Raw genomic sequence first — 13,245 nt, 5'->3', positions numbered from 1 at the left:
TGAACTGGGTGATGGGAGATCATCGTGACCTTTTGACAGACTTTAAAGTTGCGCTCTAGTTGCTGCGTGCGACACACTGACGTGGACTGAGTGGAGAAGTGTGGCTCAGGGGTTAGAGGCGGCAGACCCGGAAGCTGGGATCGGTCCTGGACCAGGGTTCAATTCCCCGCCTCGGCGGGTCTTGTGCTAAAAATTCCAGGGACTCGATAATTCTCGCTCCGGTGCCTTCTTGACTCACGGGTTCACACTCTGCGACTCTGGGCAATAGCTTGCTTAATCTCCACAACGGCCCCTCGCGGCGGGATGCCTGACTCTCACCTTGTAGATACCCGCTGGGGCTATCACACAGGGGAATATCAGGACGGGTTCCCTAAGCAAGCGCCGGGACACCCACTGCGGGTAGCTGTGCGCTATATATATATATAAGCTCAACTACTGACGTCACACACGGCGGCCATTTTGGAGGCAGACTCAGGAGAAGTACTCGGAGAGCTCCGGACGTTCCCGGTGCTCTCCTGCTGTAATAATAGATTAAACTTAATTAAACCAATCCTGTCTCCAGCGTTTTCTTGGGGAAGTTAAAGGACTTCACATCTTCACCTTCCTTATAACACCACCTGAACACCTGGCTGAACTATGGCATGAATTTCCTGCTCTGTAAATATGTAACATATAATTTTCCAAGCCTAATCGCTGTTAAAATGTAATCCTTAGTGAATTTGCAATTGTATATATATAACTCTAACCACTAGTAGTAGACCATTGTCCTTACGACCACTCCTATGTGATTTCTAGAGTTTATCTGTTTCTATCTCTTCCTTGATTGACTTTACAACTTGTACATTTGTAATTTTTTCCGTTTATATCTCTTATGTAACTCTTGTGATCTAAAGTCCTTATGTAACGCAACTGTTTCTTTTGTAAAGCGCTCTGACACCTTCGGGTAATGTTCGCGCTATATAAAATCGCATTAAATAAAATAGGTAAATAAAATGTAAGCCTACGTTCAGTTGACAGGACAGTTCACGCCCGCTCTTTCTGCTAGGCAGCTGTCTTCTGTGCCTTCTACAGACTTCACTCTCACACATACATCGTCCACTTCCTCTCCTAAAACCGGTCAGTCGCAGGCTTCACGGCTTTAGTTTCTGATGTTACCTGGGGACACCTGAAAAACTCGCTCGATGCTAATACGCGTGCGCGATAGTTGTTGCTAACTAAACCCGGAAGCGACTCGACCGCAGGCTCCAGCGTCAACAGTGCCTCCTCGGAAGAGACATCAATTTAGTGAAACTCGCGGGGAACATGGCAACCAAAAACTGCCTTTGCCTTTCGTCCCTCCTGCTTCTACTGGCGGGCCATCCCGGTCTCTGCTTCTATCTGCCGGGGCTTGCGCCGGTTAACTTTTGCAACCCGGAAAAGGGGAGTAGCTGTCAGGTAAGGAGCGGGCTGGCCGGCTTGTGGTGGTAAAATAAACGAACCGACTCCTTAAACTACTTCTATCTCTTATCTGGATATTACAGGAAGGTAAAAGCATTGTGCTGCCCAGCACTGGACTTTGTGCTAATATTCGTTATCACAACTACTTCTTGTTGTGATTCTACTTACTAAGTTTTCTGTGGGCGGTAGTCGTCAGCAGCGCCTTAAGGCTAACCTTACGCGGCTGATCGAATTTTCTTTGGGTATAGTGTCTGATTCCATGTTCCTCGGTATAGTATAAGCGACGTTAGTTAGTATTAGCAGACGACGCAATAACGCCCTTTTCCTGTAAATGGTTTTCTTGCAAAAGGTCACCCCTTTGTGGGAATTGTAGTACCTGTTCAGTTACATTAAATCAGCTTGGCATATCGGAGCACAGTGATATAGCTAAAAATGCTTTGGACTGGCAAAGTCAAGCCTTAGTGACGTGAAATGATCTTGCAAACAGGGCTTTAAATGGGCCGGGTATCACAAACGGTCGTAATTAGAAACTGACATTGAACAAGCATTGGCATAGCCAATAGGTCTTGCCTTTGGGACCGCATAAGTGGTTAGTCGTGCAGCGCATTATAGAGACAATAAAACTTTAATTCATAAAGTGTGGCAAGAAAGAAGGACTGCAGTAGCAGGATACGAGATCTGCGATGGTGCACGTGAGAAGTCCTGGTAGAGAGCAGTGCTGATTATATACATAATAATCAAACACCACACACCTTTGTCATTCTTACACCTCTTACCCGTTCTATCTGAACTACGCTGCCACTTCCCCCAGCAGGCGGGTAGTGAAGTATAAAAACAGACCGTGCTAGACAATAAATAGTTTGTAAAAAAAACACAGAGCTTAACTCTGAAAAGTCTGAGGCCAGCAATCAAAACTTTCCCCCACGTGGATGGCTGGAAGCCAAGAGAAGCTGCCTGACGAAAATTGCTGCTGCTTCCTTGTATTCTAAAACATTGTTTGGAAAAAGTACAACCCACGTTTCTGGAGTTGGGCATTCAGGAAAATAGATACAATATCCCAGATGATATTAAAATTGACTTACCGATCAACCACAGTGGCTAGAAGCAGTTATGTTAATCAGTCATTAGTATCAAAGGGAGAGTGAGGATGTATAATAACTAGATAATATCCCTTAGGTAATTATGTTTTATCAATGAGAACTAGTCTGTCAAGATGTGGTGAGATGACTCAAAAGCTGTGTGATGTTGCCAGAAGGAAGAAATCTTCTTTCTTAATGAAGCCCTCACCCACCAACCTAGTTGGTGGCATGCTTCATCATCGGGCCCACCTGGTGACACAGAGTGTGTTCCTGGTGTACTACAATGCCTGTGTTACAGCGGAGCGGGTATACTTGCTGAGTGTGCGGTGCGGGTGACGTGAAAAGTGAGATTTAAAAACTGTCCATTGGTCTCAAAAAGTTAATTTTAATGATTGAGCCTCTGGCAGTGTTAAAATGTAAGGCAGTGGATGTAGGTGGAGTTATGTTTAAGAAACTCCTACATCCTGTGAGTGGTCTACATGTTTCAGCCAGGCCTCTTATATAAACTGGCTTTCCTCAGGACCTAAAAAATGTGAAGTGTATGATTTATACTTACTCTAGTGTATAGGTCAAAATAATTGTAGCACACGCTAAGGTGCTTTTACGTGTGAGAAGGCAGTTCCTCCTCAAATCATTCCTTCACATACAACATAAAACAAACAAACACACAGATAAGTAGTTTTAGGCACATTGGCCAAATCACATCCATGATAAACATCCGTAGTGTTAGTGATGATCACGATAAAAGACGGCTCGGTGGAAAGGTCGCGATAATCGTTGGTGATGACTACCGGTCATATGCGCTTTAGTGTGTGGAAGAGCACATGATAAGTGAGAAAAGAAGAAGGAATTATTCTCACAATAGCGATTAGCAAAGAGTGCCTCATGAGATTCCGGCAGAGGAACAGGCACTGTGGTGGGAAAAAAGGGAAAAGGGGTGGGGGTTCCATTTGAAGGTTTTGCGGAGGATGCGCAGACAGTTGAAGCTGGTGGAGGCGACTGCATTGACTTGGCGGTTCATGGCGAGGGAGAGGTTGAGGATGATACTGAGGTTTCGTGGGTGGTCATTAGGAGTGGGAGGTTTCCCGGAGGGCTGAGGGCCACCAGGTGTTGTCCCAGGCAGAGTTGCATGTGTGCACGGTTTGCATAGAGTGCCATTCATGCAGAAGTAGGGCAGACAGCAGGCAAGTCACCAGCCCACCTGGGTACTTTAGAGGCCCTGCAGGCAGGCACTTTACCCTGGCTTCAGACAGCAGATGACCCATTGCAGGCGGAAAGTTAAACAAGAAAGCAGCTTTCAAATTTGCACGCAGCCACAGAAAAGTGCCGCCTTTCACTGTTTTATGAACAATGAGGAACTTGCCCTTCTCAGCTAAAACAGAGTCCGGGAGATTAGTCACTATCTTCCAACCATGCACTCCTCATTTTAAGAAAGCATGCTTATGAAAAAATAATTTATTGTATTACTTACTGATAAGTTGAATTAAAAATAACAAACAATACAAAGTATTTTTTGATTGTAATTGGCACAGGGACACAAAGGGGAGTGGTGGGGGCGGGCACACAGAGACAAGGAGGCACTGCAGCTGCCGTCTTATGCGCCGCTGCTCGCTCCCACGGCAAGACAGTGGAAGTGAACCTTTCAGAAGAGGTGGAACATGCACCCACCTTTAGCCATTTGCAGGCTTTGATTCTAAAAAGACACACGCAAAAGCCAATCCAATGCGGTGGAGGAGTCAGACCCACACAGAGTAGATTCAAGAAGCCTTGCAGACAGCGCATGTGCGCTGCACTAGGCTCGACCTAAAAAGGAGCCTATCTGGCCCTAAATTAATGTCCTTAACTCTAATGCCAAAAACACTGATCGATTTCTCAACAGTGAACGTTAAATGTTAATGTAATTTTTGTCACTGATGTAGTTCTGGTTTATAATTCACATGATTAACATTCTCAGAGAATTCAAGCTTAAGTATTTTTTGGAAGCAGAGCGTCATCACACTTTAAGAAGATTGTAATATATGTATTAGTTAAAAGTTCTTTGTAAGGAGCAGCACCAGCGTGTGGCATATAACACTCGCCACCAGCAATTTAACTCTCCCAATCGCCACGCTTAGAACTCCCACACAGTATTCCATGTTCTACGCTTTGGCCGTTCATACTTTCTATCTCACGCATTTCCAGGATTCTGTGTTTTTTCATTGTGTAGCATATTACCTATGTAGTGCCTGTGAGCGTGTCAAAGAGGTTTTAGAATATATTGTCATCCATACCTTGACCTTGGCATAGCATACTCAGCAATGGTCCGGTTTTCCAGTTGCGATTCTGTTCAAATGTTTGTGAAGCAGGTGCACAGTTGTCAAAACATTGACGAGGCCAAAGTAAATGACAATGCAGTGCTTACAATTGAGTCAGTGTGTTGTCTGGGGGAATAGAGTAGCGAAGGAGGTGCAAGAAAGTGCATTCAGGGGATACTGAAGAGGAAAGAGATGAGGTGTGAAATATGCAGATGGACTGGCTGTGGAGAGACAAAGAGCTTACAAGACTAACAAGAATTGAACATAAGGTGGGTGACTGATATGTTCTGAAGACCGCTACCCCTTCCTCTTGTCTCATTAATGTTTTTAATTCTGTCTCAATTTAAGAATTGAAACATTTTCAATATTATTTACAAAAAAATCCTTGTTACTCACCGACAAAGCCAATACTACTGGTGGGTTGTGTTTGTTAGTTGTTGTGTTATATATCTGGATGCAACACCAGAAATCTCATAAAGGAACCAGAATAATCATCTGATGTCACACTATGGAACTTACCGGAATTTAGGTTGTGTTCAAACCATGTCTTCAATTACATAGACATGCTCCCTTCAGAGACCCTCACTTAAAGCTCTACTTTCAACCCTGTGTTACCATTTCACAAATAAGTAGTAAACATTTGTGCAGATATCTGTCTCGACTTATTTTCGCTACTTTTTCTAATTGCCAAACATCAGCTAGAGTATGCTTCGGAACAGGTTAGGTGCAGGTTTCCAAGCATAACCTACATGAGGTTATGTGAATTTCTTTGTAGGATCTTATTACCTCTCTATTCTAGGATTCCCTTGTGCAAGAGCACTTTTTACAAAACAATCTCCACAGAAAAATTGTTTATCCCTATTCAGAAAGCCCTTCCCCATACACACCCCTTACAATTCTGTGTGTGATCAATTATGCCTACGTTCATCCCACAGGATGTGAGCTCAGTTCCACCCATTCCTGGGCGCAATAATTCTAGCTTCCCTTATGTAATTTCCTTGATCTTTTTCCTGCTTCACGACTGAGACTGGGAGGAAGGAAAGTGATCTGTGCCTTGCTGGGGTTATGCTATTCACTCTCCATTGTCAAATATGACAAGGGGTAGGGCAACACTCTTTCGACAATTTCTACCTGTGAATGGAAGGGAAATCCTCTTGGAAGGACCAGCGCAGAAGTGCTATCATCGTGGGACCAATGAAGGTGCATTATGAGAAGCTGGGGAGCCAGGCCTTTTGTTTCTGCAGACCTCCGCTATTCATGAGCAGGGCTAGCTCTCTCTTTTAGGGAGTGTCTTGTAGGCGCTTGCTTGGTCGGTAAGGAGTACTGCCCATGTGAGGACTTTAATTTTTAGATAGTGTGCCTCTTTTTCTTTAAAATACATTGAGCTATGGTACGTATTGGTTTGCAAAGCCACATTCAATTGCTTTTGGACCTGAACATAAAGTGTTGTTTATAATGATAAACGTAACTAGCAAGAGGAAATATATAGATTCTGCTTCTTCCTCTTAATGTCACTTATCTCTTCTCACGCTAAAGGAGACCAGGCGTGCAAAGTTGGATTCTTCTCTTGAAAAATCTATTGATAGAAATGTATTGAGCTGTGAAGGCACTAAAACCCATCTTGGGCATGCCTTTACTTCCTCAGGGTCCAGTGTGAGGAAATGGTAATAAAAACGGATTGGTGTTAGTACAACGCGGATTTTTACAACGCATTCCGTTACAACGGAATTTTTACAACGCAGGATCCATTACATCGGATGCCATTACAACGCATGACAGTACATAGCAGATGCTATTACAACGCATACCATTACATCGTAAGTATAGGTAAGTATACCTTTTTTAAAAAAATGTTATTAAGTTAATTTAATTAATTTAATTAAAATACATTTTAAAATAGCCATTAATTTAATTGAATAAAATAATATCTATTTAATAAATGTAATTTTAATAAAAAAAGGAAATAATTTAATTAAAATAATAAAATTAATTTAATGTACATATTTATATAATTTAAAATAAATTAAATTAATTGAAATAATTTATTTAATTTAATTAATTTAATTTAAAAATGTAATTAATGTAATAAAATTAATTTAATTTATTAAATATATTTTAATTTAAAAATGGTAAATATAATTTAATTATCCCAAAACACAAACCTACCCCTGAACCCTACAATACCCCTGTACCCCAAAACCCAAACCCTGCCCTAAAACCTAAAAACACCCCTGTACCCCAAAACCCAAACCCTGCCCTAAAACCTAAAAACACCCCTGTACCCCAAAACCCAAACCCTGCCCTAAAACCTAAAAACACCCCTGTACCCCAAAACCCAAACCCTGCCCTAAAACCTAAAAACACCCCTGTACCCCAAAACCCAAACCCTGCTCTAAAACCTAAAAACACCCATGTACCCCAAAATTACTTAAATTAATATATTTAATTTATAATATTTAAAAACATAAATATTTTTATTTATAATTAATAATAATTAAATCAATTATATAATATTAAATAAAATAAAAAAAAATTATATACTTACCAATACTTACGATGTATTGGTATGCCTTGTAATACCATCTGCTATGTAATGCCATGCGTTGTAATGGCATCCGATGTAATGGATCCTGCGTTGTAATAGCTGCGTTGTAACAGCATTACGACGTAAAAGTTGCGTTGTAAGTGTTACATACCATAAAAACTATTCCCTCAGATCAGAAAGGGAGATATATTGGTAAAGAACTGTCACCAGAAATTTGGGGAAAAATCAATATGGGGTTTCCTGTGGAAGATATTCCCAATGCTTCAGAAGATCCTGTACTAAGGCAGTTTCAGAAGGCTCCTTCATTTGCCATATCATCCTGTATAGTGTTCCCGTAATGGAATAGCCCGGATAAAATATAAATTCCTAGGTTTATGAATACATTCTACCCTCTAGAACAAATGGGAAAACATTGCTCTACTCTGTAGGAGTGGATTCCCATGTAGCCAGTTTGGTGTGATGCACATCTATAACTGAGGAGATTATTCGTAGGGACCAAATCAATTAACCGATTGATTCAGTACTTAAGAATCGTATTTGGTACCTTGTCTAGGGATGCATGCTGGGGTTTATGGCTCATGTATATCACAGTCTCGCATATCTGATTTCAAAGTCCTTTATACAGCTATTCAGCAGTGTATGGAATGTTCTGGTCTACTGGAAGCTTTTAAAAAGCAAATTGAATGTTTTTCAGACCTCTCATTTGATGTAGGCCGAACTGCTGCCCTAGCTTAGGAGGCAACTATAGAAGCAAGAAAAGCAGAATTTGTACTTACAACAATAGCATACTGATTCTGCTCAGAAAATGGCTGTCTTGAGAATACCCCCTGGAGTTCTTAATCCTTTTGGCACAGAACTTGATGACAAACTGTATACATTTTTTTTCAAGAAAAGAAGCACTCCTCATCCGTTCGTCAGTCTTCATATGGTGCCTAATCTTTCTCTCATTCTAAATTATCACTCCATCAACCGTCAAGATCCACATTGCAACAACAGTCCTTTTCAAGGAAACACAAAGGAAATAAAAAATAGAAATAAGGTAGAATAGAAGATTAGGAGTTCATCTTCGTCCAAGACACAGCACTTCTGTGTATCAAGAAAACGGCTAATAGTGGCCAGTTGGAGGTAGGATAGTGTGATACAGCGAGGCACAGAAAAGATCTACTTTGATTCCTGGGTGATGCAAGTGGTGGAGGAAGGTTATCGGATAGACTTTCTCTTTTCCCCTAGACTGTGGGACCATAATTACGCCTTACCATAGGAACAGAATCAAAAAGCAAGAAATCAATTCTGCTACCAGAAATTTAATTCAGAAACTGGTACTCTCACTAGTACTAAAACACTAAAGGGGGAAATGCCTACTCAGTCTATCTTTTACCAAAACCTTCACAAGAGTACAGTATGATCCTCACTTATACAAGTTGAAAGTCTGGATCAAGAAAGGTCCATTCAAAATTGAGACGCTACAGAAAATCATCCCTCCAATACTGTAAAATGCCTTCCTGAAAATGGCAAACTTGATAGATGCTTATTGTATATATTCATATTGAGGCCACTTTAGCAATACCCATATGGCCGGGATGCCCGCCACCCCCTCCCAACACCAATTCCCCAAGGGGAGGAGACAGACACTGGTTTGAGCTTTTGGAAGGCGGGGGGGGGGGAGTTACCCCCCCGGCCGTATTTATTAAAATATGAAACAAAATTTAAAACATTAAATTAAAATGTTTCATGAATTATGTACAATTTTACTTTCGTTACATTTTTGATGAAAACATGTTCTTTGGCTAACCTTAACAGCTCTCTAATACAAAGGTTTCCTAGCCGAGTCTAGCATCCTGAAAATGTATACATTCTAAATTAAAATTGTACATCCTAGCATTAAGGGCCAACGGCAAGGTCTTAACCGGTGTCGGATCCCTACTACCAAACTCCCGCCCTCACGGTGTGAGTGGCGCATGCGCAGAGGACTTTACCCTTGTTGCCAACTGTAACTTCCCTTGTCGTGGGGGCCCCCTCTCACTCAACGCCATCTTAAAGGTCGTCCGAGTCCCCGTGTGAGGTATCTGTAAGATGGACAGCGTGGACTCCCTCCCCCCCCCCCTTCCCCACACTCTCTTCCGCCGTCGCGGATATCCGGCCCCCGGGAAATTCGTAGGAGGGGCATCTAGCCGTCTCCCCCCTGGGAGGAGCCTATGGCCGTCTCCCCCTAGGCGACCCATCCGTAGTGGGTGCCGCCTACACGTGAGTGGGGCCAATGGCCGCCTCCCCCCGGGCGCTCCCATCCATTCTGGGTGGCGCCCCCCCTAGGGACCTTGAAATTACTGCTCACCGATCATGACCTTACCGCCCGACCAAAAAATAAATACGACAGTTGTTTTACCTACTAAGGGAAGAAAATTCACCTAACGTGAAACAGCTTGATGATTCATCAACTTTTCATTTCTACAAAGGGAAAAAGGTCCTAAAGCACAAGACAATTACCTTACTTGATACATTCCTTTACTTTTCTACAAAGGAAGAAAGGCCTATACACATTTATTCAATGCTGAAACAACTTGACTGCATCTCTTTAATACAATCTGATATCATCAACAAATCACTTTATTCAAAAACATTGCAATAGGGGCTGGTGGGTGGGTCAAAATTGCCGCTTGTTCCGTCGAGGGCTCACGAGCAACGAGTGGTGCAGCCTTCAGAGCACTGGAACAAGAGGATGCTTCTTCGGATTCCCGCTCTTTTATCCGTCTGCGGGAGGGCGGGGACCCACCTCAGGTACGCCCATGGGGCGCGGTCTTCCGGGTGGGTGTCTAGGACAACCCCTTCTGGGCGGGAAGGGCGTGCTCTGGCTACGCCGATTTGGGCATACCAGCCGAACCACGCCCCGCCCAAAATGGTTTCCCGGGGGGATCGGGGCACCCATCCATACGTTCGGGGGGACCGAGTGGTCTTCCCTTTCCAAGATTTGCAGTATTGAAGAATCATTATCAATTTCAGGTTCTGCCCTTTGGAATATGATCCGCACCCAGAGTGTTCACCAATATGATTGCATCTTTAGAAGCAAGTCTTCATCTTCATGACTGGAATAGCTACCCATATCTAGAAGATTGGCTGCTTATAGCAAGTCTTCCTATTCTTGACTGGAATAGCTACCTATATCTAGAAAATTGGCTACTTCAGGCTTCTAAAAATAAAATGTTGGTGAGTTTGAGAGCGATGAGGACTTTTCTAGAGTAACGCAGGTTGCTAATAAACTACAAGAAATGTAATCTAGAACCCCAACTGGATAGAAACTTCATTGGGGCACTGTTCAAAACCATATTGGGAATGGTTTTCCTTCCAGAGGAGAGTGCACTAAGACAGAGCTGTTCTGATACTTTTGTTTTCAGTAAGGGAACCACCAGCATGTCTTTGGTTAAAGAAACAAGGGCGTATGGCTTCATGTGTGTTCATGGTACCTTGCAGCAGACTTAATCTAGGACCCCTTCTGATTCACCTTCTAAAATACTGGAATGTTACTTGGATTGATTGGGACCAGAAAATTCCAGCAACTCTTCACATAGAACAGCAGTTGAATGGGGGCTAAATCCACAATCTCCCAAGAAGAGTTTTTTTACATCCATCCCCTTGGATGGTAATATGAGCTGTAACCAACAGAGAGGGTTGGGAAGAAACCTGTGTCTCCAAGAGGACTCTTAGCAAATCGTTGCTCCTAGATAGTCGGATGGCTTCAAATTGGAGGGAAATATACAGAGCTTTCAACAATTGTTGGGAAAGCATCTACTCTCATCACGTTTTTATCAAGATAAACAATACAGTGGCCATGTCTTTTATTTAACTCGTTGGCTGCGTCAAACGTTCCGCGCCAGTGCGGAACGTTTGAAGAAACAGGTGGGGCCACGTCGGCCAACGGACGTGGGTAGCACTTCCAAGGTAGTGCTCGCGACGACCGTCGGCCGATTGCAGCAGTCAACGGTTTAAACATACTGAGGAGAATATGATCAGGTCCTCTCAATCTGGTTGCTCAAAGTAGTATGTTGGGTGGCAAATCATGTGCTATCTCCAAAAGCGAAATCTATATCGAGGGGAAAGAGAATGTAACAGCAGATCATCTTGAAGGGGTGTTCCTTTCATCACAACATCGATCCTAGAATACAAGAGTGTTGTCTTTAAAATGGGGAAGGTTTTGTAAACCATTCTTAAGCCTGTTTACCTCCCAAAGAAGACACTGCTGCTGAGATTCTTCTTACACTTACTTGCACCTGGAAAATTGGGAGTGGGTGCTTTATCTCTACCTAGCCCTCATTTACTCCTCTATGCATTTTCACCTTTTCCTCGTATCCTTAAGGTGCTTCTCACAATTCAGGTAGAGTCCGCAGAGGTAATACTATTTCTTCTGTTCCGGCCTCAGCGCTTCTTGTTTTCCATTCTGAAATCAGTCATGATAGCACCACATTGGAGAATTCCACTTTCAGACTGTCCTTTGTATACGCCTTGTTGTCTTTCTCAGTCAAAGTTTTCTTTTCTATCTGGAAGTTGAGACATTGGGATGCAAAACAGAGGAATCCCTGAGCATTTAGCTCTGATTTTACAGGTATCTAGATGTCCAGCAACTCTAAAATCTGACTCTTTGCATTGGAGAGTGGTACGGCACTGGTGTAGCTTTGTTTACATTTCTTCTTTTTTCCCTATGCTATTTCTCTACTCTGTGGGTTTCAAAAGAACTTGGCAGCATCTATGTTAAAAGTACAGTGTTATGCCATGAAATTCTTTAGAGAGCCTTGGGAAGAATTTAGAAAACATTATCATTTAGTAATGAGTTTACTAAGGAGTATTTCAATTTGTAGATGTTCAAATAGACCCTTTGTTCCTCTTTGCGCTCTTTCCCTGGTGCTAAAGGTCCTTAAAAGTGTTCCATTTGAAATTTTAACTTCAGTCGATCTGAAGTATTTGACAATGAAATATTAATTTATTGTTTTAATAAACTTTATTGAGTTTAAAGCCATCCAGGATGGTGGCGATAAACACATGGCACACATGCAATGCTTTACAGAATGGAATACTCAGTCTACACAAGGTAGGAACACCCAAGCTGCATATCCCAATAAACATGAGGAATGACCACAAATACAGATCAATGGCACCTTAGTTAAATTAACCCAACTATTTTCCCCACATCTGCCCATGCTTTCTGAGACAGCCAAGGGCCTCAAAGACACACATTCCAGTTGCTCACATGAATCCACACCCTGTCTCCACCCCAACAGGGTTGGGGAATTAGGAGACATCCATCTTACATCGATATCTCACTTTGCCACCAGGAGAGATGTGCCCATGAATGCCCTTTTTACCCTTGTGCCTCCAGAGCCCTCAAACACCTCAAGGCCAATCAATAGGGGGAAAGAGGAAAGGCCCAGGACATCCAACAAGTCTCTGGTCACCCTAGACCAATAACGATACACCACTGCACATGTCCCCACCATATGATAAAAAGCTGCTGCATCACCTCCACATAGAGGACAGGCAGAGGTGGGACGTAAGCCTGCTCGACACAGGTGAGTAGGAGAGAGATACGCAAAGTAAAAATAATAGGTTTGGACAAGCCGTAAGGGGGAGGAGACAGTAAGTTCACGAGCAGTCATCTGGGCATCCCGCCAGTCCTCATCCTCCATAGGGCACACTCAATTCTCCCAACAGACTTTAAGGTGGTCTAGTGAACCAGGGGAATTAATGATGTGGGTGCGATAGATCTGGGAGATTCCTCTATGACCTAGGTTTCCCATAAGCAATTTAGCATCCAAAGGGTTGAACTCTGGGAGAATGTCGGTTGACAGGAATTGAGTGTGTAGAGCGTGTCTGAGTTGGCAGTTTTTATAAAATTGGGTGTGTG

At 42.8% G+C, this 13,245-nt stretch overlaps 1 protein-coding gene across 1 annotated transcript in view; it reads left to right on the top strand.

Annotated features, from left to right (window-relative positions):
- Positions 1-1,116: 1,116 nt before the first annotated feature.
- LOC147718680 (transmembrane 9 superfamily member 2-like) overlaps positions 1,117-13,245 on the top strand; it is a 1,534,671-nt gene continuing 1,522,542 nt past the window's right edge. The window contains exon 1 of the mRNA XM_086918630.1: positions 1,117-1,434. Coding sequence (XP_086774756.1) covers positions 1,303-1,434 — 132 coding nt within the window. The 5' untranslated portion in view covers positions 1,117-1,302. The remainder of the gene's footprint in view (positions 1,435-13,245) is intronic.

This window comes from Lissotriton vulgaris, chromosome 4_1 (assembly GCF_964263255.1).
Source record: "Lissotriton vulgaris chromosome 4_1, aLisVul1.2, whole genome shotgun sequence".
Classification (NCBI taxonomy): Eukaryota; Metazoa; Chordata; class Amphibia; order Caudata; family Salamandridae; genus Lissotriton; species Lissotriton vulgaris.
Note: the sequence above shows the minus strand (reverse complement) of the source record. Positions and strands in the feature narration are given on the sequence as shown.